Source organism: Hyla sarda, chromosome 5 (genome assembly GCF_029499605.1).
Source record: "Hyla sarda isolate aHylSar1 chromosome 5, aHylSar1.hap1, whole genome shotgun sequence".
Classification (NCBI taxonomy): Eukaryota; Metazoa; Chordata; class Amphibia; order Anura; family Hylidae; genus Hyla; species Hyla sarda.
In genome coordinates, this window is record NC_079193.1 from 109,754,619 (window position 1) to 109,779,768 (window position 25,150).

The 25,150-nt window shown below is 44.5% G+C and overlaps 1 protein-coding gene across 3 annotated transcripts in view; it reads left to right on the top strand.

The window, feature by feature from the left end:
- STT3B (STT3 oligosaccharyltransferase complex catalytic subunit B) overlaps positions 1 to 25,150 on the top strand; it is a 169,911-nt gene that overhangs the window by 62,034 nt on the left and 82,727 nt on the right. For all 3 annotated transcript variants that reach the window (XM_056520086.1, XM_056520084.1, XM_056520085.1), the window contains exon 3: positions 7,845 to 8,132. In XM_056520086.1, the coding sequence (XP_056376061.1) occupies positions 7,860 to 8,132 (273 nt within the window). In that variant the 5' untranslated portion in view covers positions 7,845 to 7,859. The remainder of the gene's footprint in view (positions 1 to 7,844; positions 8,133 to 25,150) is intronic.

Genomic DNA, 25,150 nt, shown 5'->3' on the forward strand with positions numbered 1-25,150 from the left:
TTTTTTTTTTTGGTTACTTCTTCTACAGATCTGTGTATCCTGTGGACTCCTTCGGATTCGGTGGACTACTTCGATGACCAGCGTTTTTCTTTGCTTGATGTTAATAAAATGGTTAACGAGGGCTTGTGGGGGAGTGTTTTTTGTAATAAATTTTTTTTAAAACCTGTTGTGTTTTATTTTTATTTTACTTTACTAGACAGGCTTAGTAGTGGAAGCTGTCTTATAGACTGAGTCCATTACTAAGCCGGGCTTAGCGTTAGCCACAAAAACAGCTAGCGCTAACCCCCAATTATTACCCCGGTACCCAACACCACAGGGGTGCCGGGAAGAGCCGGTACCAACAGGCCCGGATCGTCAAAAATGGCGCTCCTGGGCCTAGGCGGTAACAGGCTGGCGTTATTTAGGTTGGGGAGGGCCAGTAACAATGGTCCTCGCCCACCCTGGTAACGTCAGGCTGTTACTGTTTGGTTGGTATTTGGTTGAGAATAAAAATAGGGGGACCCTATGCGTTTTTTTAATATATTTAATTATTTATTTAAAAAAAAAAACGCATAGGGTCCCCCCTATTTTCATTCTCAGCCAAATACCAACCAAACAGTAACAGCCTGACGTTCCCAGGGTGGGCGAGGACCATTGTTACTGGCCCTCCCCAGCCTAAATAACGCCAGCCTGTTACCGCCTAGGCCCAGGAGCGCCATTTTTGACGCTCCAGGCCTGTTGGTACCGGCTCTTCCCGGCACCCCTGTGGCGTTGGGTACCGGGGTAATAATAGGGGGTTAGCACTAGCTGTTTTTGTGGCTAGCGCTAAGCCCAGGTTAGTAATGGACTCTGTCTATAAGACAGCTTCCACTACTAAGCCTGTCTAGTAAAGTAAGAAAAAAACACAACAGGTTTTAAAAATTTTTTATTAAAAAAAACACTCCCCCACAAGCCCTCGTTAACCATTTTATTAAAATCAAACAAAGAAAAACGCTGGTCATCGAAGTAGTCCACCGAATCCGAAGGAGTCCACAGGATAAACGGATCTGAAATGAGAAGAAAACAAAAAAATGGGTTAGTACATTTATTATCACCTGCTCACACATCTCCCGCCCCGCACGACTAAAACTGCCAGCATGCCCTTACAGTAAGGACATGCTGGGAGTTGTAGTTGTGTGGTGCAGGAGATGTGTGAGCAGGTGATAATAAATGTGACAAGCTTGTCCCCTGCCCCCAGCTGCAGGACTACAACTCCCAGCATGCCCTTACAGTAAGGTGGGGCGGAGGCCGGGCACAGTGTTTCCCAACCTGGGACTTGTAGTTTTGCAACATCTGGAGGCACCCTGGTTGGGAAACACTGTTTTAGGCCAGTGTTTCCCAACCAGGGTGCCTCCAGATGTTGCAAAACTACAAGCCCCAGCATGCCTGGACAGTCAAAGGCTGTCTAGGCATGCTGGGAGTTGTAGTTTTGCAACATCTGGAGGCAACCTGGCTGGGAAACACTGGCCTAAAACAGTGTTTCCCAACCAGGGTGCCTCCAGATGTTGCAAAACTACAAGTCCCAGCATGCCTGGACATTCAAAGGCTGTCTAGGCATGCTGGGAGTTGTAGTTTTGCAACATCTGGAGGCAACCTGGCTGGGAAACACTGGCCTAAAACAGTGTTTCCCAACCAGGGTGCCTCCAGATGTTGCAAAACTACAAGCCCCAGCATGCCTGGACAGTCAAAGGCTGTCCAGGCATGCTGGGAGTTGTAGTCTTGCAACAACTGGAGGCACCCTGGTTGGGAAGCCTGCGCAACTTACCGGCTTCCGTAGGATCCAGCGCTGCACGACACTGCCGCGCGACGATCTCCGACAGCGATCGTCGCTGGAGCCTCGGAAGGGTAAGTGAACCTCTTCGCCGGTCCCCTTCAGCTGTTTAGTTTTGCAACAGCTGGAGGACTACAGTTTACAGACCACAAACCAGGGGTCTGCAAACTGTGGCCCTCCAGCTGTTGCAAAACTACAACTCCCAGCATGCCTGGACAGCCAATGGCTGTCCAGGCATGCTGGGAGTTGTAGTCTTGCAACATCTGGAGGCACCCTGGTTGGGAAACACTGTTTTAGGCCAGTGTTTCCCAACAAGGGTGCCTCCAGCTGTTGCAAAACTACAACTCCCAGCATGCCCGGACAGCCAATGGCTGTCCAGGCATGCTGGGAGTTGTAGTCTTGCAACATCTGGAGGCACCCTGGTTGGGAAACACTGTTTTAGGCCAGTGTTTCCCAACAAGGGTGCCTCCAGCTGTTGCAAAACTACAACTCCCAGCATGCCCGGACAGCCAATGGCTGTCCAGGCATGCTGGGAGTTGTAGTCTTGCAACATCTGGAGGCACCCTGGTTGGGAAACACTGTTTTAGGCCAGTGTTTCCCAGCAAGGGTGCCTGCAGCTGTTGCAAAACTACAACTCCCAGCATGCCCGGACAGCCAAAGGGTGTCCAGGCATGCTGGGAGTTGTAGTCTTGCAACATTTGGAGGCACCCTGGTTGGGAAGCTTGCGCAACTTACCGGCTTCCGTAGGATCCAGCGCTGCACGACGATCTCCGGCAGCGATCGTCGCTGGAGCCTCGGAAGGGTAAGTGAACTTCTTCGCCGGTCCCCTTCAGCTGTTTAGTTTTGCAACAGCTGGAGGACTACAGTTTACAGACCACACACCAGTGGTCTGCAAACTGTGGCCCTCCAGCTGTTGCAAAACTACAACACCCAGCATGCCCTGACAGCCAAAGCCTATGGCTCTCAGGGCAGGAGCCCGGGCTGACATTACAGTGCAGCCGCCCGGGCTCCTCATACGGCCTCCCCGCAACCCCCTTTGTCTCCCGCCCGGGCTCCTCATACGGTCTCCCCGCTACCCCCCCCCCCCCCCCCCCCCTTGTCTCCCGCCCGCGCCGCTCAGCTCCCGCTGCTACAAGACTACAACTCCCAGCGTGTCCTCACTGTAAGGCCATGCTGGGACTTGTAGTCTTGCAACAGCAGACAGATGGGAGTTGTGTGGCGCTGGCAGGTGAGAGGGGGGATGTAAATCACTGCAGTGTCCCGGTAGCGCAGTGAGGGTAGCGGGGAGAAAGTATGTCGGAGCCCGGGCGGCAGCAGCTTTTCCTGCTCCATGTTGGAGCTGGAGTAAATTTAGTCAATTTTTATGGCCGTTGCGACAGTTTATTGCGCAACTGCGACTGTCTCAGTTAATAAATTCCTGACCACTGCAAGTAAAAACTGAAAACTTGCGTAAATTAAGCGGGAAATTTTTTTTTGACTTTCTAGCTCTTGCTAGGGAAAGTCGCACAATTTATAGGGTAGGCGCAATTGCGACAATTTTGCGCCAAAAATAGTCAGAAAAAACTGACTAAACCCCTTAGTAAATGCCCCCCTATATGCGTCAAAAAATAATCAAAGGGGGTAAAATCATTGCTAAATGTCCCCTATGTCCTTGCCTTTTCAGTGAGGGTTTTTGTGTTAACCCTGCCTTTTACATGTTTTGTACAGCTGCAAATGATCTATCAAAATAAGAAGGGGGGAAAAAAACAGAACCCACCTCAGTCCCTTGCTGACAATTCTTACTGGTGGCCTGTAAACCCCCGTGGGCAATCACACGTCACGCCATACCCACAGGCACCACAAAGCCAGTGATGCTAGAAATAGGACATGTGACTGCTAAAACTGATTCCCGTGTTTTGTTCCCTGCCCTTAAACTACTTTAATGGCCATTTTGCACATTTTTAAGTGTTTCTAAAATGACAAAAAAAAGAATCAGTGGCTTAGGTTTGGCTCCTCGATCACACTCTTGAGTCTGAGTTTTGTTCTCAATCTTTGTATATACAGCCGGGGGTTATAAGCATTGCGGTCCCATCTATACTACACTACTGCAGTCAGGGACTGGTTCTGGATATGGGGGATGATTTATCAAAACCTGTCCAGAGAAAAAGTTGCCAAGTTGCCCATAGCAACCAATCAGATCACTACTGAAGCAATCTGATTGGTTGCTATGGGCAACTAGGCAACTTTTTCCTCTGGACAGGTTTTGATAAATCTCTCCCATGGTCGTTATTATAAACTGTATTGTTTACACATTAATATTATTATAATCATTTTAACTTCTAAAATGGACTAAATCAAGATATCCTAACAGTCACCAGGAGCTCTGTGCTGTACAAGGGCATCTCTTGTGCTCCGATAGACCTGTACACTGGTCCTTTTTTGGGAGCATTTTTTTATGCTTAACTACTTAGTCCTTCTCAGACATTTCTCTTATCCTGTAGTTAAAGGGGTATTCCAGGAAATTTTTTTAGATATCAACTGGCTCCAGAAAGTTAAACAGATTTGTAAATTACTTCTATTAAAAAAATCTTAATCCTTTCAGTACTTATGAGCTTCTGAAGTTAAGGTTGTTCTTTTCTAAGTGCTCGCTGATGATGTGTCTCGGGAACCGCCCAGTTTAGATGCAAATCCCCATAGCAAACCTCTTCTAAACTGGGCGGTTCCCGAGACACGTGTCATCAGAGAGCACTTAGACAGAAAAAAAAAACAACCATAACTTCAGAAGCTCATAAGTACTGAAAGGATTAAGATTTTTTTAATAGAAGTAATTTACAAATCTGTTTAACTTTCTGGAGCCAGTTGATATATATAAAAAAAAAACGTTTTTTCCTGGATAACCCCTTTAAGGCATAAGTTGTGCACCAGAGAACCCCTTTAACCCCTTAAGGACCAAGCTTTTTTTCTGTTTTTGCACTTTCATTTTTTCCTCCTCCCCTTTTAAAAATAACCCTTTCAATTTTGCACCTTAAAATCCATATGATGGCTTATTTTTTGTGCCACCAATTCTACTTTGTAATGACATCAGTTTTACCCAAAAATCTACAGCGAAACAGGAAAAAAAATCATTGTACGACAAAATTGAAGAAAAAACACCATTTAGTAAATTTTGGGGGGTTTCCAGTTCTACACAGTAAATTTTTCGGTAAAAAAATGACACCTTATCTTTATTCTGTAGGTCCATATGATTAAAATTATACCCTATTTATATAGGTTTGATTTTGTCTTACTTTTGGAAAAAATCATAACTACATGCACGGAAATTAATACATTTAAAATTGACCTTCTGGCCCCTAAACTTTTTTTTTATTTTTCCAGTTCATGGCGGTATGAGGGCTCATTTTTTTTTTGCGCCATGATCTGAAGTTTTAATTGGTACCATTTTCGTTCGGACTATTTGATCGCTTTTTATTCCTTTTTTTATGGTATAAAAAGTAACCAAAAATACTCTATTTTGGTCTTTGGAAATTATTTGCGCATAAACCATTGACCATGCGGTTTAATTTACGATATATCTCTATAGTTCGGACATTTACGCATGCGTCGATACTACATATGTTTACTTTTGTCTCTATATATAATTTTTCTTTTTATATGGAATTTGGGAAAAGGGGGGTGATTTAAACTTTTAATAAGGAAAGGGATTAATGTGTGTTTTTAAACTTGTTTTTTTTTTTTTTTTTTTTTTTTTTTTAACACTTTTAGTTCCCTTAGGGGACTGTTAGGAGGAATCATTAGATTCCTCATACAGATCAATATGGTTTCGTAGAACCACATTGATCTGTGTGCTCTGTGCTCGATTGATAAAGTCTTGACCCTGCCAGGCTTTATCATTCAGAGCACCGGAGCCACCGCAGCAGTAGAGGTCCAGCAGCAGCGGCGATCTAAAGGGTTAATAGCTGCCCGCGGCGATCGCCTTCCCCCAGCTACAGGAATCAGCTGGGAGCCCGCGTTATACCCCGGTAACGGCCATTGGACTAGTATAGACGTCCATGGTCGTTAACAGGTTAAGCCCAAATTACTAGGCTTACTTTTCACCAAACCTTTGGTACAATAAAGTCACAATGCCCTTTTCTCGCAAAGCAATTTGCCCCTTTTTAAGTGAGGTTTAAGAATATGCCACATTTGCAATGCTAAATCTGCCACAATTTTTAAACCCTGAGGGGTGGGGGGATTTATCAATGCTTGACACTAGAGATGAGCGAACTTACAGTAAATTCGATTCGTCACGAACTTCTCGGCTCGGCAGTTGATGACTTATCCTGCATAAATTAGTTCAGCTTTCCGGTGCTCCGGTGGGCTGGAAAAGGTGGATACAGTCCTAGGAGACTCTTTCCTAGGACTGTATCCACCTTTTCCAGCCCCACGGAGCACCTGAAAGCTGAACTAATTCATGCAGGATAAGCAATCAACTGCCAAGCCGAGAAGTTCGTGATGAATCGAATTTACTGTAAGTTCACTCATCTCTATTAAGGACTAAATTTGGCTGATGACTAAGGGAGTTTAAAGGGGCTATAAAAAAAAAAATGTAAATGAGTCAAATAACACCCAGCTTTCCCTCATATAAATGGATAGGATGGTCCACCGGAATGGATCCCTGTTATGGTACATAAAGAAAAACATTATGTATGGTTAATTTGTGTATTTTTTGAGATTTTGTTTATTAAAAGGATTAAAGGAGTACTCCGACACAACTTGTTTATGGGGGAAATGAAGCATTAATAAAAGTTATCACATTTTAATATACTCACGTTGTCCATGTCGGCTTCTTCCCGGACTTCTCCTCGCTTTTCCATCTGGCCGGAAGCTGGGTCCTTTGACGCTCGACCGCGTCGTCTTCACGATCCGGCGCCATCTCCGCCGGTGACTCATCGCTCCCATGAGTCACTGCGGGCTGTGCCGGCCTCCCAGCCCGGAGTCAGCTACTCCCACAAAGTTAATTTACTCTGCGCATGCGCAGTACTATGCAAATAGCGTAGGACTAACGCTAGGCTCCTATCGCTGCCTAAGTTAGCCCTACACTATTTGCATAGTGCTGCGGCATTCTTGTGACACCGCTAGCGCAGTGTTTCCCAACCAGGGTGCCTCCAGCTGTTGCAAAACTACAACTCCCAGCATGCCCGGCAGCTGAAGGCTGTCTGGGCATGCTGGGAGTTGTAGTTTTGCAACAGCTGGAGGCACCCTGGTTGGGAAACACTGCGCTAGTGGGCACATGGATCAGTGGGCTAGTGGGCACATGGATGGGTGGATCAGTGGGCTAGTGGGCACATGGATCAGTGGGCTAGTGGGCACATGGATCAGTGGGCTAGTGGGCACATGGATCAGTGGGCTAGTGGGCACATGGATGGGTGGATCAGTGGGCTAGTGGGCACATGAATCAGTGGGCTAGTGGGCACATGAATCAGTGGGCTAGTGGGCACATGAATCAGTGGGCTAGTGGGCACATGAATCAGTGGGCTAGTGGGCACATGAATCAGTGGGCTAGTGGGCACATGGATCAGTGGGCTAGTGGGCACATGGATCAGTGGGCTAGTGAGGCCCATGGATCAGTGGGCTAGTGGGCACATGGATGGGTGGATCAGTGGGCTAGTGGGCACATGGACAGGGCTGATGAGCTGGGAGGAGGAGAATGGGAGGAGATAACCACAAGGGAAGGAGCTGTGTGCGTCACTTTATTATAATTTATTATAATTTCCTGGGGGGGGGGGGGGGAAGAGAGCAGCAGCTAACAGGAAGCTGGCGCAGGGAGTCATGGGAAATGTAGTCTTTATGACATGGCTGCTTACTGCTACAGGTGGCAATTACAAGAGAATGGCTGGGCCAAATGAGGTATCGTTGGAAAGGTCTTTGAAAGAGCTATCAGATGAGGTAAACTTTTTTTTAAGCACCAGCGCTCCGGAGTACTCCTTTAAGAAAAACCTATAGCTTCTATAGCAAGTAATACAGTTTACAGCATTAGGTATACATGTATCTGTTTTAAAGCTGTCATTTTTAATTACATTTTTTTTCGCCCTTGCAGGTGTATCCAGGATTGATGGTGACAGCCGGCCTTTTCCATTGGATATTAAATATGCTGAACATCACAGTTCATATAAGAGATGTGTGTGTATTCCTAGCACCTGTTTTCAGCGGCCTTACATCAATATCCACCTTTTTGCTTACTCGAGAACTGTGGAACCAGGGAGCAGGACTTCTAGCGGCCTGCTTCATAGCTATAGTGCCAGGCTACATATCCCGATCAGTAGCTGGGTCTTTTGACAATGAAGGCATTGCTATTTTTGCACTGCAGTTTACATATTATTTGTGGGTAAGTAATTGGATTTTCCTCTTCCCTGTAGCCTTTCTCCACGCTCTGGCAGAGAAACAATAACTACCTTTATGAACTGCATAAATTGTCTGAACATTCATCTGCATTTTACTCACACGCCACTGGCTTTTCATCATACCCCCCATTACGCTTTTAAAGGATGAATAGAAGAAATTCTGCTGGTTTTCCAATGGCACTCTGTGCAGTCTTTTAACCGGTTTTCCCACAAATTGATGTCGGCTGAAATCTGTTTCCAATCTTTGCCTAGTCCCCCCCAGAACATGGTTATTTACCCTCCCTCATATGTGCAGTATATGGCAGTGTATGACAGCGCTTTTCAGGATATGCAGATTATACAGGGAAGGTTTCATTTATGACCTAGACATCTGTATTTAGTAGGCTCTTGGTGACACGTACAGGGTCATTAATACTGGTGCGGACGGTTTATTGTTGGTTGTAACTACCGATCTTGTGTAAATGTTTATGAACTCTCTTAAGCGAGGGTTTGGTGTTATTGTGACTTAACTGCTGGTTAATGTAGCAAAGGTTATTAAGGGACTGTTGTCAAACTTGTGGAAACTCTTCATTGTAGTAATTCACTCAAGTGTTATGACAGGACTCCATATGGTGCCAAAAAATAGAATTCAATTGATTTATCTAAGCCGGTAGTCCTCTAGCACAGAGACTTTATCTATTTTGTGGCCATAGTAGAAAGAAATATGGCCACCTTAGAAAGCTGTGAGCAGAACAAGCCCCCATACTCACACATGCTTGGATAGGCAAAGCGTACTTATGTTTTCAATGGGGAGAGAGGAATAAGCTCCTCTGGCTGTGGCTTGTCTACATGAAATCCAACATGTCCCATCCTTTTTCTTGCCATCTGGGAAAAGTCAGGACTCCCCTATGCACTGATGGTCAGCCTATGTCGCCAAATTCTGCAGGTTTGACCAAAGTTCAACCATAGCAAATTATATTTAGGTAAAATTTAAAGGGATACTCCGGCCCTGAGACATCTTATCCCCTATCCAAAGAATAGGGGATAAGATATCTCACCATGGGCGTCCCGCCGCTGGGGACCCCCGCAATCTTGTATTCGCCACCCACCTGTTGGAGCTGCATGCCGCAGTGCCAGCTCACAAACAGCCTGGTAGCAACCACGAGGCCGAAGTATCAGGACTTTGCCCCCGTGTGATGTCACCCCCCCGCTATGCAAGTCAAACAGGTGAGTGGCGAATACAAGATTGCGGGGGTCCCCAGTGTTGGGACCCCCACGGTGAGACATCTTAGCCCCTATCCTTTGGGTTGGGGATAAGATGTCTCAGGGCCGGAGTACCCCTTTAAAGACTTTGGAAACATTTGAAAAGCTTGCTTTGATACTTACTTAAACTTTAGTTTTTGGCTGAGAATAGAAGTAGGGGGAACCCCAATTGTTTTGCATATGGGTTCCCCATATTTTTTATTTTCAGCCAAATACCAACCAAGCAGCAACAGCCTGACATTTCTAGGGTGGGCAAGTACAATTGTTACTGGCCCTCCCCAGCCTAAATAATGCCAGCCTGTTACTGCCTAGGCCCAGGAGCGCACATTTTGACGCTCCGGGCTTCTTTGTACTGACTCTTCCCGGAACCCCTGTGACACGGTGGGTACCGGGTTTATAATTGAGGGCTAGCGCTAGCTGTTTTTGGGGCTAACGCTAAGCCCAGGCTTAGTAATGGACTCAGTCTATTAGACAGCTTCCACTACTAAGCCTGTCAAGTAGGTAAATGAATAAATTAAAAAACTCCTCCCCCACAAGCCCTCATTAACCATTTTGTTAACATTAAACAGTAAGGGCATACTGGGAGTTGTATTAATGTGGCAGGGGGAAGGTGACAAGCTGGTCACCTGCCCCACAACTAGAACTCCCAACATGTCCTTACTGTAAGGGCATGCTGGGAGTTGTAGTTGTACAAGCCAGGGAAGCGAGCGGTAATGGGCTCCGCTCCCTAGCCTGCGGTGATCAGAAAATCACTGTAATTTCATATTTCCCGCCGGGTCCCGTGACATGGGACCCAGAAGGAAATTTGAAATTACAGTTAAGTCTGTGGCGCTGTGGTAAGGAGGCCATCCCTGCCATCTCTCAGCGTGTACCACAGGGCTGAAGGATGGCAGGGACTGCTCCTTCACATCGCCTGGTGCAGCTGCAGGAGTCCCATGTGGCTGCAGAGTTATGTCAGCCTGGGCCCCTTACCACGGCGCCGCGGGGATAGTATATGATGGAGCCCGGGCGGCTGCAGACTGATGCCAGCCCGTGCTCCTTTTAACATCTAATGGCGCCACAGAGTTTTAGTCCCTACTGTAAGATCAAATTTCCAACTGGGTCCTTTCATTGGCTGCTCAGTCCCGGCCAATCACGGGACCCAGCGTGAAATATAAAATTACATTAAGGGATATAGAAACTCTGCGGGACCGAGGTATGTTAAAAGGAGCTCAGGCTGGCATCACTCTGAAGCTGCCCGGGCTCCGGCTGATTCTATCCCCGCTACCCTAACTTAATGACGGGGACACTGATTTACATTGAACCCTTGTCTCCCACCCGCCGCGCTTCTCCCGCCGACTAAACCTCACAGCATGCCCTCACTGTAAGGGCATGCTGGGAGTTGTAGTCTTGCAACAGATAGCTGACAGATGGGAGATGGGCAGCGTTGGCGGGTGGGAGACAAGCGAGGGGATGTAAAGCAGTGTTTCCGTCATTAAGTGAGGGTAGTGGGGATAGAATCAGATGGAGCCAGAGTGGCTGCAGAGTGATGCCAACCTGGGCTCCTTACCACGTCGCCACAGGGATAATATATGATGTCCTGGGCAGCTGCAGTGAGACCAGCCCAGGCTCCTTTTAACATATAACAGAGCCATAGTTTTTAGTCCCTACTGTAAGATCAAATTTCCTGCCTGGCCAATCACTGGACCCAGCGGGAAATATGAAATTACAGTAGGGAATATAGAAACTCTGTGGCGCCGAGGTATGTTAAAAGGAGCCCGCGCTGGCATCACTCTGCAGCTGCCGGGCTGCATCTGACTCTATCCCTGCTACCCTAACTTAATGACGGGGACACTGCTTTACATCCCCCCCCCCCCCTTATCTCCCACCCGCCCATGCAACACATCTCCCGCCCGCTACAAGACCACAACTCCCAGCATGCCCTCACTGTAAGGGCATGCTGGGAGTTCTAGTCTTGCAACAGGTAGCAGACAGATGGGAGATGTGCAGCGGGGGGGGGGGGGGGGGGATGTAAAGCAGTGTCCCCATCCCTGTCATTACATTAGCGTAGCGGGGTTAGAATCAGACGGAGCCCGGGCGGCTGCAGAGTGATGCCAGCGCGGGCTCCTTTTGTACAGTTGTTATATCCTATTTCCCGCTGGAGCAGTGATCCAACTGCTGCCAACAGGAAATATTAAAATCTGCTCTTCAAAGCCGCTCGGGGCTGGCTTACATTTACGCAATTTTGGATCGCTTGCGACTTTTTGTGCGATTTTCACACTTGATAAATCCCTGACCGCTGCAAAGTGAAAAATAAAATTTTTACTTTCGTACGATCTTTTGTAGCTTTTTGCTTACAGCCAAAAGTCGCACAAAAATTTGTTTAGGTGCTAATGTGACTTTTTGTGCAACTTTTGTAAGCAAAAAAGCTCTAAATCCCTTGATAAATGTCCCCCTATAGTATTGCGCACTTCATATATAATTCTCCCATGCAAACTGATTTGTATGTACTTTTTCTACAGCCTCTTTGAGCTGCCCAAGCACTCCTTCCTCATCTCTTAGAGCTAGTGTGGAACACCTCCATACTTCTATCTTAGAATTAGAGATCGACCGATTATCGGTTTGGCCGATATTATCGGCCGATATTCACGATTTAAGTTATCGGTAATGGAAATTACCTTTCCGATTATGCGGGCCCTTTAAACCAATGAACTACAGCGGCTTTTGCGGGGCCTAGAGACCGCCACCGCCTGCTTCTCTCCCCCTGCCTGTCCGGAGTCCAACCGCTGCCCGATTGCCTCCCCTCTGGCCAGAGACTGCCGCAGCCGCTGCCCCATTGCCTCACCCATCCATGGTTTTATAATTACCTGTTCCCGGGGCCTGCGTTACTTCTGGCTCCTGCGGCGTCCTGCGCTGTTGCTGTGCGCAATGACGAGTGACGTCCTCAACACGACGTCAGAGTCAGTGGCCCGGCGCATAGTGACAGCTCCGGACACCGCCGGAACCAGAAGTAGCGCAGGCCCCAGGAAGAGGTAATTATAAAACCGGGGATGGGGGAGGCAATGGGGCAGCGGTGGCTGTCTCTGGCCAGAGGGGAGGCAATCAGGCAGTGGCAGTGGTTTGACTCCGGACAGGCAGTGGGAGAGAAGCGGGCGGCGGTCTCTGGCCCGCAAAAGCCGATGCAGTTGATTCATTTAAAGGGCCCGCATTATCGGCAAGGTAATTGCCGATACCGATAACTTAGAAAAGCGTGAATATCGTCCGATAATATCAGGCTGGTGACCATTGGGGACAGCACGGATTATCGATATAGGTTATCGGCCTGAAAGTTCACAGGGTATCGGCTCTAAAAAATCAATATCGGTCGATACCTACTTAGAATGTTTGTATAACAGATTTTTTTTTTTTTTTCAAAGTAAAATTTTTTATTTTCAAAAATAGCATACAAGACACTAAAACAACAAAAGCATCTTACAGGAAGAAAGAATGATATGAGTGACTCTCTTCGATGTGCTCGTGGGACGGCCAGTTCAATATCATAGAGGAGCTTCTTACAGCATGACAATGGTTATATTCAATATAACAATGCAATTCAGAGAGAACATGAGAAAAAAAAAAAAACAATAACTGGAGTGTAAATCTCAATAAGGGTCTAGGCCAAGTGTAGGGAAGGGCCGTCAAGTTATGGAGGGTATAAGCACAGTCACACAGGTCAAGAGAGAAGAGAGGGAAGGGAAAGGGCAGATGGACCAAAGTAGAACAAGAATGTAAGATGAATGTTAGAAGGAGAAGAAGGAATAGGGAAGCAGGCGAGCTAGAGAAGGACGTACCTCATGAGTCTGGCAGGACCGGCCACCTCCAGATCCACGGCCAACAGGGTAGTACTGAAGAGATTGGCAGCTGAGCACAGATGTATCACATTATGCCTCCAAGTGAAAGGACTCAAATTCCCCAGATGACATAAAGGCAAGCCAAGGACCCCAGATATGCTGGTATTTGTCAATCTGCTGTTCCGAGACCGCCATCAGTTCCTCCATTCTACAAATATGTGATATTTCTTGGAGCAATGTATAACAGATTTTATCTTACACTTCTCTCAGTAGCAGCTAAATATTTGGAAATGTATGAAGCTGGTATAGAATGTTTGATGTGTTTTGAAGCTTTTGTCCAATACATGCTAGTAGTGTGTAGGTCACTCGGTCCATAAACTTTACAGTAGTCTATTAAAGACCACCCTACAGGGGAGAGATGGTGAGTGTGTGTCTGTCATGTTTTATTTTATTTTTTTAGTAAACAATTTTTTCCCACCCAGTAGACATTGAATTCCACCTATCATAATGCCTCTTCAAGCAGGAGGTTGGCTGTTACTTATTTGGTATGATTGAACGTGTGTAGTCAATTTAACCAACTATAGAGGCCGGAATTATCTACACTCTGTGTAAGTCTGTCTCAGTAAAACAATAGTTTTCCAGACTGTTACTTCCAACATCAGCTTCTATCTAATATATATATGTATATGGGAACTCCTGTGGAAACAAGTAGAAAACAAATGTTTTCAGATCAATTGGTGCCTGAAAGTTAAACAGATTTTAATCCTTCCAGTACTTATTAGCTGCTGTATAAAACACAGACTTGTGAATTTCTTTTCTGACAAGTGTTCTCTGCTGACACCTCTGTCCGTGTCAGGAACTGTCCAGATTAGAAGCATATCCCCATAAAAAACCTCTCCTGCTCTGGACATTTCCTCACCCGTACAGAGGTGTCAGCAGAGAGCACTGTGTTCAGACTGGAAAGAACTTCACAAAATTTCTCTGTAGTATACAGCAGCTGATATGTACTAGAAGGGTTAACATTTTTGAATAGAAGTCATTTACAAATCTGTTTAACTTTCTTGCACCAGTTGATTTGAAAAAAAAATTCCCACCAGAGTTCCCCTTTAAGTCCATCAGCAGAGCGTGACAGGAAACATAGAACAACCATTTCAGTGATTAGTGAGGCTTTCAGCAAGCTACCTACATGGGCAAACTACTTACAGGTGGGTCCTACCTACACAGGCCAAACTGTAAGAGCTGTTTGTTCAGGGGAGTATGAGAAAGTGCTGTATCATAGCATCAAGTGAGTATGAAGGTATTAATGACCAATTCCTTCATGTATTAGACCGAACTTTAGGACAACTCTGTCCAGAACACTACTTTGACACTAATGTATTTCTGATGACTTTTAACCCCTTAAGGACCTGGGCTTTTTCAGTTTTTTTCATTTTCAATTTTTCCTCCTTAACTTAAAAAATCATAACTCTTTAAAATTTTCACCTAAAATTCCATATAATGGCTTATTTTTTGCGTCACTAATTCTACTTTGTAATGACTAGAGATGAGCGAACTTACAGTAAATTCGATTCGTCACGAACTTCTCGGCTCGGCGGTTGTTGACTTTTCCTGCATAAATTAGTTCAGCTTTCCGGTGCTCCGGTGGGCTGGAAAAGGCGGATACAGTCCTAGGAAAGAGTCACCTAGGACTGTATCCACCTTTTCCAGCCCACGGGAGCACCTGAAAGCTGAACTAATTTATGCAGGAAAAGTCATCAACTGCCGAGCCGAGAAGTTTGTGACGAATCGAATTTACTGTAAGTTCGCTCATCTCTAGTAATGACATTAGTCATTTTACCCAAAAATCTACGGTGAAACGGGAAACAAAATCAATGTGAGACAAAATTGATGAAAAAACACTATTTTGTAAGTTTTGGGGGCTTCCGTTTTTACGCAGTACATTTTTCGGCAAAAATGATAAGTTTTCTTTATTCTGTAGGTCCATACGGTTAAAATGATACCCTATTTATGTAGGTTTGATTTTGTATCACTTCAGAAAACAATCATAACTACATGCAGGAAAATGTATATGTTTAAAATGGTCATCTTCTGACCCCTATAACTTTATTATTTTTCTGTGTTCAGAGCAGTATGAGGGCTCATTTTTTGCGCCGTGATCTGAAGTTTCTAGCGGTACCATTTTTGTTCTGATCAGACTTTTTGATCACTTTTTATTCATATTTTTTGCGCATACGCCATTGAACATGCTGTTTAAAAAGCGGTATATTTTTATAATTCGGACATTTCCACACGCAGCGATACCACATATGTATGTTTATTTTTATTTACACTGTGTTTTTTTTTATTCTTGGAAATGCCGGGTGATTCAAACTTTTACTAGGGGAAGGGATAATTGAAAGGGTTAATGATTTTTTTTTACACTTTTCTTATGCCATATTATAGCTCCTATATGGGGCTATAACATTGCATTTACTGATCTTTAACAGTGTTCAATGCATCTCCATAGGAATGGATCAATCAGTGTTTTCGGGGATTGATTGCTCAAGCCTGGATCTCAGGCTTGAAGCATTCATTCGGCGCTCGGACTGCAGGAAGGAAGGTAAGAGACCTTCCTCCTGTGCTACAGCTGTTCGGGATGCTGTGGTTATACCGCGGCGATCCCGAACAGCTCCCTGAGCTAGCCGGGCACTTTTACTTTCCTTTTTAGCCGCGCGCTCAAAGCTAAAGGGTTAATAGCACGCGGCACCGCGATCAGTGCCGCATGCTATTAGAGGCGGTTCCTGGCTTCACTATGACGCCAGGCCTGCCGCGATATGATGCGGGGTCACCGTGTGACCCCGCGTTATATCGCAGGACCGGGACCCAGGATGTACCCATACGTCCTGGGTCCTTAAGGGGTTAATGTTCGCTTTTTGTGTTGCTGGCTGACTGGATGGGAATGCCTGCAGTTTATAGGATTTACAGGTTTACAGAATTACCAGCTGATGCCCCTTGGAGGGGGAGATTGTAGAACCACAGTAGAGACTTATAGAGAGTAAGGCATTGTCAATCAGAAGAATATTATCACTAACACATTTTTTTCCTGTGAACAAAATGGGTTGTGAAGATGCACATTATCATCATAGGGGAAAGATCTGGATTGTGTCAAAAAAAAACTAAAAAATAATAAACTTTAACCGTAATAGCTCAAAATGACACCTCAACAAGTAAGCTGAAATTGCAGGGACTTGGTACATTAAAAGCATCAGAAATTCACATCAGTGTTTTAAAATGGGAAGAAATAAGTAAAACAACCGGCACAATATGAAAGCATTATGGCAAGTGTGCTGGCTGCAAGGAACAAAGCGGTTTCAGGATTGCCTGATATATATACTTATCTTCCGTTTAAGGTCGGGTTGCTCATTTTAATGCTCATTTCAGGATTGCCAAAATTAATTTCCCTTTTTTGTTGACATTTATTAGGTCAGATTTATTATTGTGCCTGAAACCAAAACTGTCTGATTTTGCCCATAACAACCAATCACAGCTCAGCTTCCATTTTATCAGAGCTTGTTGGGATATGAAAACGCAGCTGTGATTGGTTACTGTGGGAACACCCAGACAGTTTTGGTTTCAGGCACAATGTTAAATCTGGACCACTATGTGTAGAAACATAAATTTTTTGAAAGCTGTAGAGGGTCAAATTGAGAAACCTTTACGATCAAATGTATACATTTAGGGGGAGATTTGTCAAAACCGGTGTAGAGGAAGAGCGGTGCAGTTGCCAATAGCAACCAATCAGATCACTTTCATTTTTCACAGGCCTCTTTGAAAATGAAAGAAGTGATCTGATTGGTTGCTATGGACAACTCAGCAACACTTCCTCTATACAGGTTTTGATAAATCTCCCCCATAGTCTATGTTCAAACCTTTCAGAGCATCCATTTACAGCAGATCAGGTCATTAACAAATTCTGTAAAAATCCATTTACATTTGCCACCATTGACTTTACTAGAAAAATAAGGACCTTGCACTCTCAGTTGGCTTCTGACGATATAAATGAAAACAAAATTTCAGCATAACGTGTTTTTTTTTGTTTAAAAAAATAATAATAATTGAAGGGAAGACCAACAGAATGGACACAAAATAAGATCCATTTAACCCCTTAAGGACCAAGGATGTACCGGTACGTCCTTGGTCCTGCTCCCGTGATATAACACGGGGTTACACGGTAACCCCGCATCATATCACGGCGAGCTCGGCGTCATAGAGAAGTCGAGACCTGCCGCTAATAGCGCGCAGCGCCGATCACGGCGCCGCACACTTTTAACCCTTTAGCCGCGCGCTCAGAGCTGAGCCGCGCGGCTAAAAGCGAAAGTGAAACCATGCCAGTTAACTCAGTGGGCTGTTCGGGATAGCCGCGGCGAAATCGCGGCATCCCGAACAGCTTACAGGACAGCGGGAGGGCCCCTACCTGCCTCCTCGCTGTCCGATCGCCGAATGACTGCTCAGTGCCTGAGATCCAGGCATGAGCAGTCATGCGGCAGAATCATCGATCACTGGTTTCTTATGAGAAACCAGTGATGAATGATAAAGATCAGTGTGTGCAGTGTTGTAGGTCCCTATGGGAGCTATAACACTGCAAAAAAAAAAGTGAATGAATATCATTTAACCCCTCCCCTATTAAAAGTTTGAATCACCCCCCTTTTCCCATAAAAAAAAGTGAAAATAAAAATAAACATATATGGTATCACTGCGTGCGGAAATGTCTGAATTATAAAAATATATCATTAATTAAACCGCTCGGTCAATGGCGTGCGCGCAAAAAGTCCAAAATAGTGCATTTTTGGTCCCTTTTTATATCATTTAAAAATGAATAAAAAGCGATCAATAAGTCCTATCAATGCAAATATGGTACCGTTAAAAACTTAAGATCACGGCGCAAAAAATGAGCCCTCATACCGCCCCATACACGGAAAAATAAAAAAAGTTATAGGGGTCAGAAGATGACAATTTTAAACGTATAAATTTTCCTGCATGTAGTTATGATTTTTTTCCAGAAGTACGACAAAATCAAACCTATATAAGTAGGGTATCATTTTAATCATATGGCCCTACAGAATAAAGAGAAGGTGTCCTTTTTACCGAAAAATTTACTACGTAGAAACGGAAGCCCCCAAAAGTTACAAAACGTTTTTTGTTTTTTGTTTTCAATTTTGTCGCACAGTGATTTTATTTTTCCATTTCACTGTAGATTTTTGGGCAAAATGACTGACGTCATTACAAAGTAGAATTGGTGGCGCAATAATATGGATTTTTAGGTGCAAAATTGAGAGTTATGATTTTTTTAAAGGCAAGGAGCAAAAAACGAAAATGCAAAAACGGAAAAAACCCCGGTCCTTAAGGGGTTAAATCAATGAGGGTTTAAAGGGGTTATCCAGGAAAAAACTTATATATACTTGCTCCAGAAAGTTAAACAGATTTGTAAATTACTTCTATTAAAAAATCTTAATCCTTTCAGTACTTGAGCTTGAGCTTCTGAAGGTGAGTTGTTCTTTTCGGTCTAAGTGCACTCTGCTGACACTGGTCCAGAGTAGAAGCAAATCCCTATAGGAAACCTCTTCTACTCTGTGCGGTTCCCAAGACAAGCACAAGCAGAGATATGTGTGTGTGTGTTTTTTCCGGGAATACCTCTTTAAATGGTAACTCATTAAAACGGTAATTTTTGCTATTGCACTCCTTATGGTAAATAAAAAAATATTTCTCATATACTTTGTTTAAAAAAAATGACGTTTTATTTGTGCTTAAAGCTCAAGAGCACACTTTCCCCCATCTTATACACAGACTTTGGACTGAAGCCCAAGCACAGGAAGTGCAGCCTGGAGTGCTGAGGGGGGTGTGTCCAGCCTCATCCAATCATAGCTCCTCTCACACTTAACTGCCATATGCTGTTGGTTGGACACACCCCCTCAGCACTCCAAGCTGCACTTCCTGTGTTTGGGCTTCGGTCCAAAGTCTGTGTATGAGATGGGGGAAAATGTGCTCTTGAGCTTTAAGCACAAATAAAACATAGAAAGCTTTTTTTTTTTTTTTTAAACAAAGTATATTAGAAATATTTTTTATTTTAGTTTTAATGAGTGACCATTTAACTGTATCAGTAGTAGTGTAAGGCCCTATGGTCAGACTTATCCTGGCGACTGCCAGTCAGTTTTAAAGGGGCACTCTGCCCCTAGACATCTCATCCCCTATTCAAAGGATAGGGGATAGGATGTCTGATCATGGGGGTCCCGCCACTGGGGACCCCGCGTTCTCCCTTCTGCACCTGGTGTTCATTTAGAGCATTGGGTGCAGCGCCGGAAGCTGATCACGTCCACGCCCCGCTCCTGACGTCTCAGCCACGCCCCCTCAATGCAAGTCTGTGAGGGAGCAGGACAGCAGTCACGCCCCCTCCAATAGACTTGCATTAAAGGGGCTTGGCCATTATGTCACGAGCCTCTGCCTCACATCGCCAGTCATCCAGCACAGAGCGAAGCTTGCTCCGTGCACCGGATGTCTGGGGTACTGCAGCCAAGATCACGGGAGTCCCCAGCGGTGGCACCCCCACGATCAGACATCTTATCCCCTATCCTTTTAGATAGGGGATAAGATGTCTAGGGGCGGAGTACTCCTAGCTGACTATGTACCCAGCCAGATACCTGTCTTAGTTCAAAGGGCAAAACTATTTGCTGTAGTTTTTGTTTCAGTCCGAAACATGTAAGATTCAGCAGTTCAGTTGGGGATAAACAAAAAAGAAATTTGTACAAATGTTTCTCATCTAAAGTTTTACACAAACAAGTTTCAGGTATAGAAAGCTCTCTCCTAGTGCTTATGTATCTTCAGCCTTGAGATATGCATGTCTGAATGAGCCCCTACTTTTTTATGTTTTACATCGAACACACAGATCTCTGCAGTTCTTTGAAATCAAAGTTCGTGTGATGCTGTAAGTTGTTTTTTTATTTTTTTATTTTTTTGGCCTTTGGTATATTTAGGTGTGCAGGAAATACCTGTCAGTATGCAAAAAGAAAGCAATAACTAGGTGTTGACAGAATAACACAGGAAGTTACTACTTTTAGAATATTTCTCATCATGGATGCATTCGCAGTTCTCGATAGCCAAATGTTGTGGACTGTCCTCTTTTTAATCTTGTGATCATTAAGTCCTGTCATCTCAGTTCTGTTGTACATGCCGCTTCCCAACCCCCTCCCCCCTCCCCCGCTACAGTGAATAATGAATTGGTGGTTTACCTACCAGGTTGTTAGTGAAAGTGAAGTACTTGAAAGTGAAATTCTGATAATGAAAGAGCTTGAGGCAGAAAAGAGATTATACAGTAGAAATGGAGTTTTTATACCTCCATGGTAAAATTGACTATCGTGCTGCGATTTCAATATAGAAAACAATTCTACTGGCTATAGCAGTGGATTCAAAATCTGTATATATAGATGTATTGATTTTAAAAGGGACTTTCCCATTAGATAGGGATTTATTTTACACTTAAATGGGCACTGTCAGATACACATAACTTTTGATAAGTTGTAAAGCATGTAAAACCAATAGATTTTCCAATTGCTTTCCTTAGAAATTTTTCAATATTTCATATAGAAAAAGCAAGTCAAACAACTGCCCCCCCTGCCTGCTTGGACACACACTAGTCCTGCTGTGTCCATGCGGCATCACCTATGTCATGGACACACTTCCTTGATTGACAGCTGTGAGTGCAGGGCTCACAGCTAGAGGAACAATCCTCCCACTGTCAGCTTGTGTCCTGCTACTGTCAGTGCGGACAAGCTGGGAGTTGTAGTTTTATCTAATGCTAGGGGAGATGTGAGCAGACAGCATATTGAGGGAGGGGGCCGAGACCTGCACAGTGAGGCCACGCCCCCTCCCTTTGAGAGGAATTCAGACTAGTGAGCTAAATTAAAAGTGTAATAAAAATAAATAAATAAAGCCGATAGACACATAAAAATTAGATGTTCATGGTCAGGATTAGGTACTGAGTGATATATAATAAGTGTTTTTTTGTTGGATCTGACGGGTACGCTTTAAAGCTTTACTGTCATTAGGGGGGGGGGGGGGAGAACTTGACTTGCCACTGACTCACTAGCTCCCTGGTTGACTGCCCAATACATCTAATTAAAGAAGACTGGCTTCATTAGAAGTCTATGCAAAAAGTCAGATTCAGGCGTTCAGCAGGGGAGTGAAGCTTATATCTGTGGGACAGATTAAAAAATTTTTTTTTTTTGACAGTAACCCTGGGGGTTGGGCCTCCACGATCTGAAACTAATCCCCTATCCTTAGGATAGGGTATACGTTTTCCAGTCCTGGAGAACTCCTTTTAAATGTGTAGTAGGCCCCTGTGTTTATCTGATGAACTAGCAAATGCTCTTTAGTTGGCTTCTAGCATGTTTGTTTTTACTTATTTTCAAAGAATTTTATTAGGGTTTGTAGATACAAATAAATAAGCAAGCAAATAAAAGACAATTGAAATGTGAACAATGTACAATTTTGAGGATACATGCAAGAAGAGTGTCCAGGGCCAGCTGCCTTGGAAAGATTGCCTGAATGGCTCAGGGTTGTACATTTTTACTGGCCGAACATTTGTGCCATTTTGACACTATGGAATTTCCGTGCGGAATCATGCACAGAGATTCTGTAGCAGCAGTGTCCTGTTGAGTTCAATGGTATTCTGCTTCACTGGTCACACAGCAGAATTTCTGGCATGGAAATTCACATTCCGGTGGCCGCAGAAAGAATAGACTTGTCTATTCTTTCTGTGGAGCCCGTACTGAAATGCATTGCAGTCGGAGACTACGCATTTTACAAGTGGTCCTAGTGTCGGCACTTTGCAGTGGGGGGAATGTCTGCACAGAAATTTTCCATGCGGGTATTCTCCCGTGTAAACATAGCCTTAACCTCTTGAGGACAAAGGACATGTCCTAACAGGGTGCTCGTGGTTGCTATCTGCGCCAAGACCTGTGGCTAATGCTGGACCTCAGTGATCATGGTGATGCCCAGCATAAACCCATTAGATGCCCCAATCAAAGTTGATCAATGTGGTGCTGATCGGGATCACTGCGGTGAAACCAGTGTCCTGAGCAGCTGAGAGGACAGTAGGGAGGGCCCTTACCTGCCTTCTTATCATCCGATCAATAATCTGATGCTCCAGCCAGCCATGGCATGCTGGAGCAGCAGAGCACTGGTAACATTAATCAGTGCTATGCTATGGCATAGCATTGAACAGTGTATGCAGTCTGAAGATTGCATGTAATAGTCCCCTATGGGGACTATCAAATTTGTGTAAGGATTAAAAAAAAAAACTGTGATTTAACCCCTTCCCTAATAAAAGTTTTGAGTCACCCCTTTTTCCTATTTAAAATAAATAAATAAAATGTAAATGTCCGAAATATAAAAATGTAACATTACTTTAACCGCACAGTTATTGCCGTATACATAAAAAAAAAAAAATACCAGAAGTCCAGAATTGCCTATTTATGGTCACTTTGTATACCCTAGAAAAATGTATAAAGAGTGATCAAAAAGTCCCATCAAAATGGTACCGATAAAAACTACAGATCACGGTGCAAAAAATGAGCCCTCACACGTGGAACAGTAAAGTTATACAGGTCAGAAAAGGACATTTTTAAACATGCTAATTTTCATACAAAAAGTAAAAAAAATTTCAAAGTAAAACCAAATATAATCTACACTGCTCAAAAAAAAAAAGGGTACACTTAAACACAATGTAACTCCAAGTTAATCACACTGCTGTGAAATCACATTGTCCACTCAGGAAGCAACACTGCTAATCAATTTCACCATACTATTGTGCAAATGGAGCAGACAACAGGTGGAAATTATAGGCAATTAGCAAGACACCCCTAATAAAGGAGTGGTTCTGCAGGTGGTGACCACAGACCATTTCTCAGTTCCTATGCTTCCTGGCTGATGATTTGGTCACTTTTGAATGCTGGCAGTGCTTTCACTCTAGTGGTAGCATGAGATGGAGTCTACAACCCACACAAGTGGCTCAGGTAGTGCAGTTCATCCAGAATGGCACATCAATGCGAGCTGCGGCAAGAAGGTTTGCTGTGTCTGTCTGCGTAGTGTCCAGAACATGGAGGTGCTACCAGGAGATGTGGAGGAGGCCATAGGAGGGCAACAATCTAGCAGCAGGACCGCTACCTCCACCTTTGTGCAAAAAGGAGCACTGCCAGAGCCCTGCAAATTGACCTTCAGCAGGTCACAAATTTGCATGTGTCCACCCAAACAGTCAGAAACAGACTCCATGAGGGTGGTATGAGGGCCCGACGTCCACAGGTGGGGGTTGTGCTTACAGCCCAACACCGTGCAGAACATTAGTCATTTGCCAGAGAACACAAAGATTGGCAATTTTACCACTTGCGCCCTGTGCTCTTCACAAATGAAAGCAGGTTCACACTAAGCACATGTGACAGTCTGGAGACGCCATGGAGAATGTTCTGCTGCCTGCAAAATTCTCCAGCATGACCGGTTTGGTGATGGGTCAATAATGGTGTGGGGTGGCATTTCTTTGGAGAGCCGCACAACCCTCCATGTGCTTGCAAGAGGTAGCCTGACTGCCATTAGGTACTGAGATGAGATGCTCAGACCCCTTGTGAGGCCATATGCTGGTGCAGTTGGTCCTGGGTTCCTCCTAATGCAAGACAATGCTAGACCACATGTGGCTGGAGTGTGTCAGCAGTTCCTGCAAGAGGAAGGCATTGATGCTATGGACTGGCCCACCCGTTCCCCCAGACCTGAATCTGATTGAGCACATCTGGGACATCATGTCTCTCTCCATCCACCAAATGATTGATTGATATCATTACAAAGTAAAGATAGGTGACACAAAGAAAAAAAAGCCCTCATATTGGTCTGTAGGTGGAAAACTGAGTTATAATTTTTAGAAGGTGAGTAAAAAAACAAAAGTGCAGGTAGAGGCGGAAAGGCCTCTCAGTATTGTCCAGTATTTAGCACAGTTGAAGTAAACAAAGCAAATCAATTGAAACCAAACAAACTTAAAAATTCTGCATACATCAGTCACATATATCCCTGCATAATACTGGACAATGGTGGAATCAACCCTGCCTGCATGATTGTTGAGCCATGTAATAAAATTGGAAAAGCCGGCGGCACATGCTGCTACACTGCGCTGCCCGCCGCCTCCTGTATACACCGCTCATAATTCATAATCGCCGCCGCTGGGAGACAGGAGCTCTGATTGGTGAATAGCTATTCACCAATGAGAGCTCCCGTCTTCTGGGCGGGGATTATGAAATGTGACAGCATATACAGTAGCAGGCGGGCAGCGCAGTGTAGCCGTATGTGCCGCCGGCTTTTACAATTAATAAATGCAGATCGCAGCGGTCCTCGGGGGAATGACACAGTGCGATCTGCGCCTCAGCCCCTGAACTATAACTCCCATCATGGGCAGAGCCTGTCCATGATGGGAGTAGTAGTCCTAACTGTCCCAAAATAGTTTATATTATGCTTACAAAATACAAAGAGGAACACAAGTTTCATTCCCACATGCTTTAGAACACTTTGGTACGTGTCCTCCGAGGGGGATGTATATTTGCGGTTTTGTTTTTTTGGGGGGGGTTTTTGCGTTAAAAAAACAAACAGAAAAAACAGTTAATAAATTTGATTCTACAGTAGAAAGGTAAACTTAACCGTAGACATGGATATGAAGAATTTGTGCATATTTTTGCGTTAAAGACAAAAAAGCTCTATATACAGTGATAAATTCCCTCGTAAGAGAATAAACGTGTATAGCAAAACATGTGTTACTACAATCCTTTTCTGTGAGAAATACTTAATTTTCTCAATTTCAGGGGTGCCAACATTTACGGCCATGACTAATTATCCCCTGCTGTCTGCTTTGTGTCTGCTCTTTTTTTCTCTCCTTCCCCCTCACC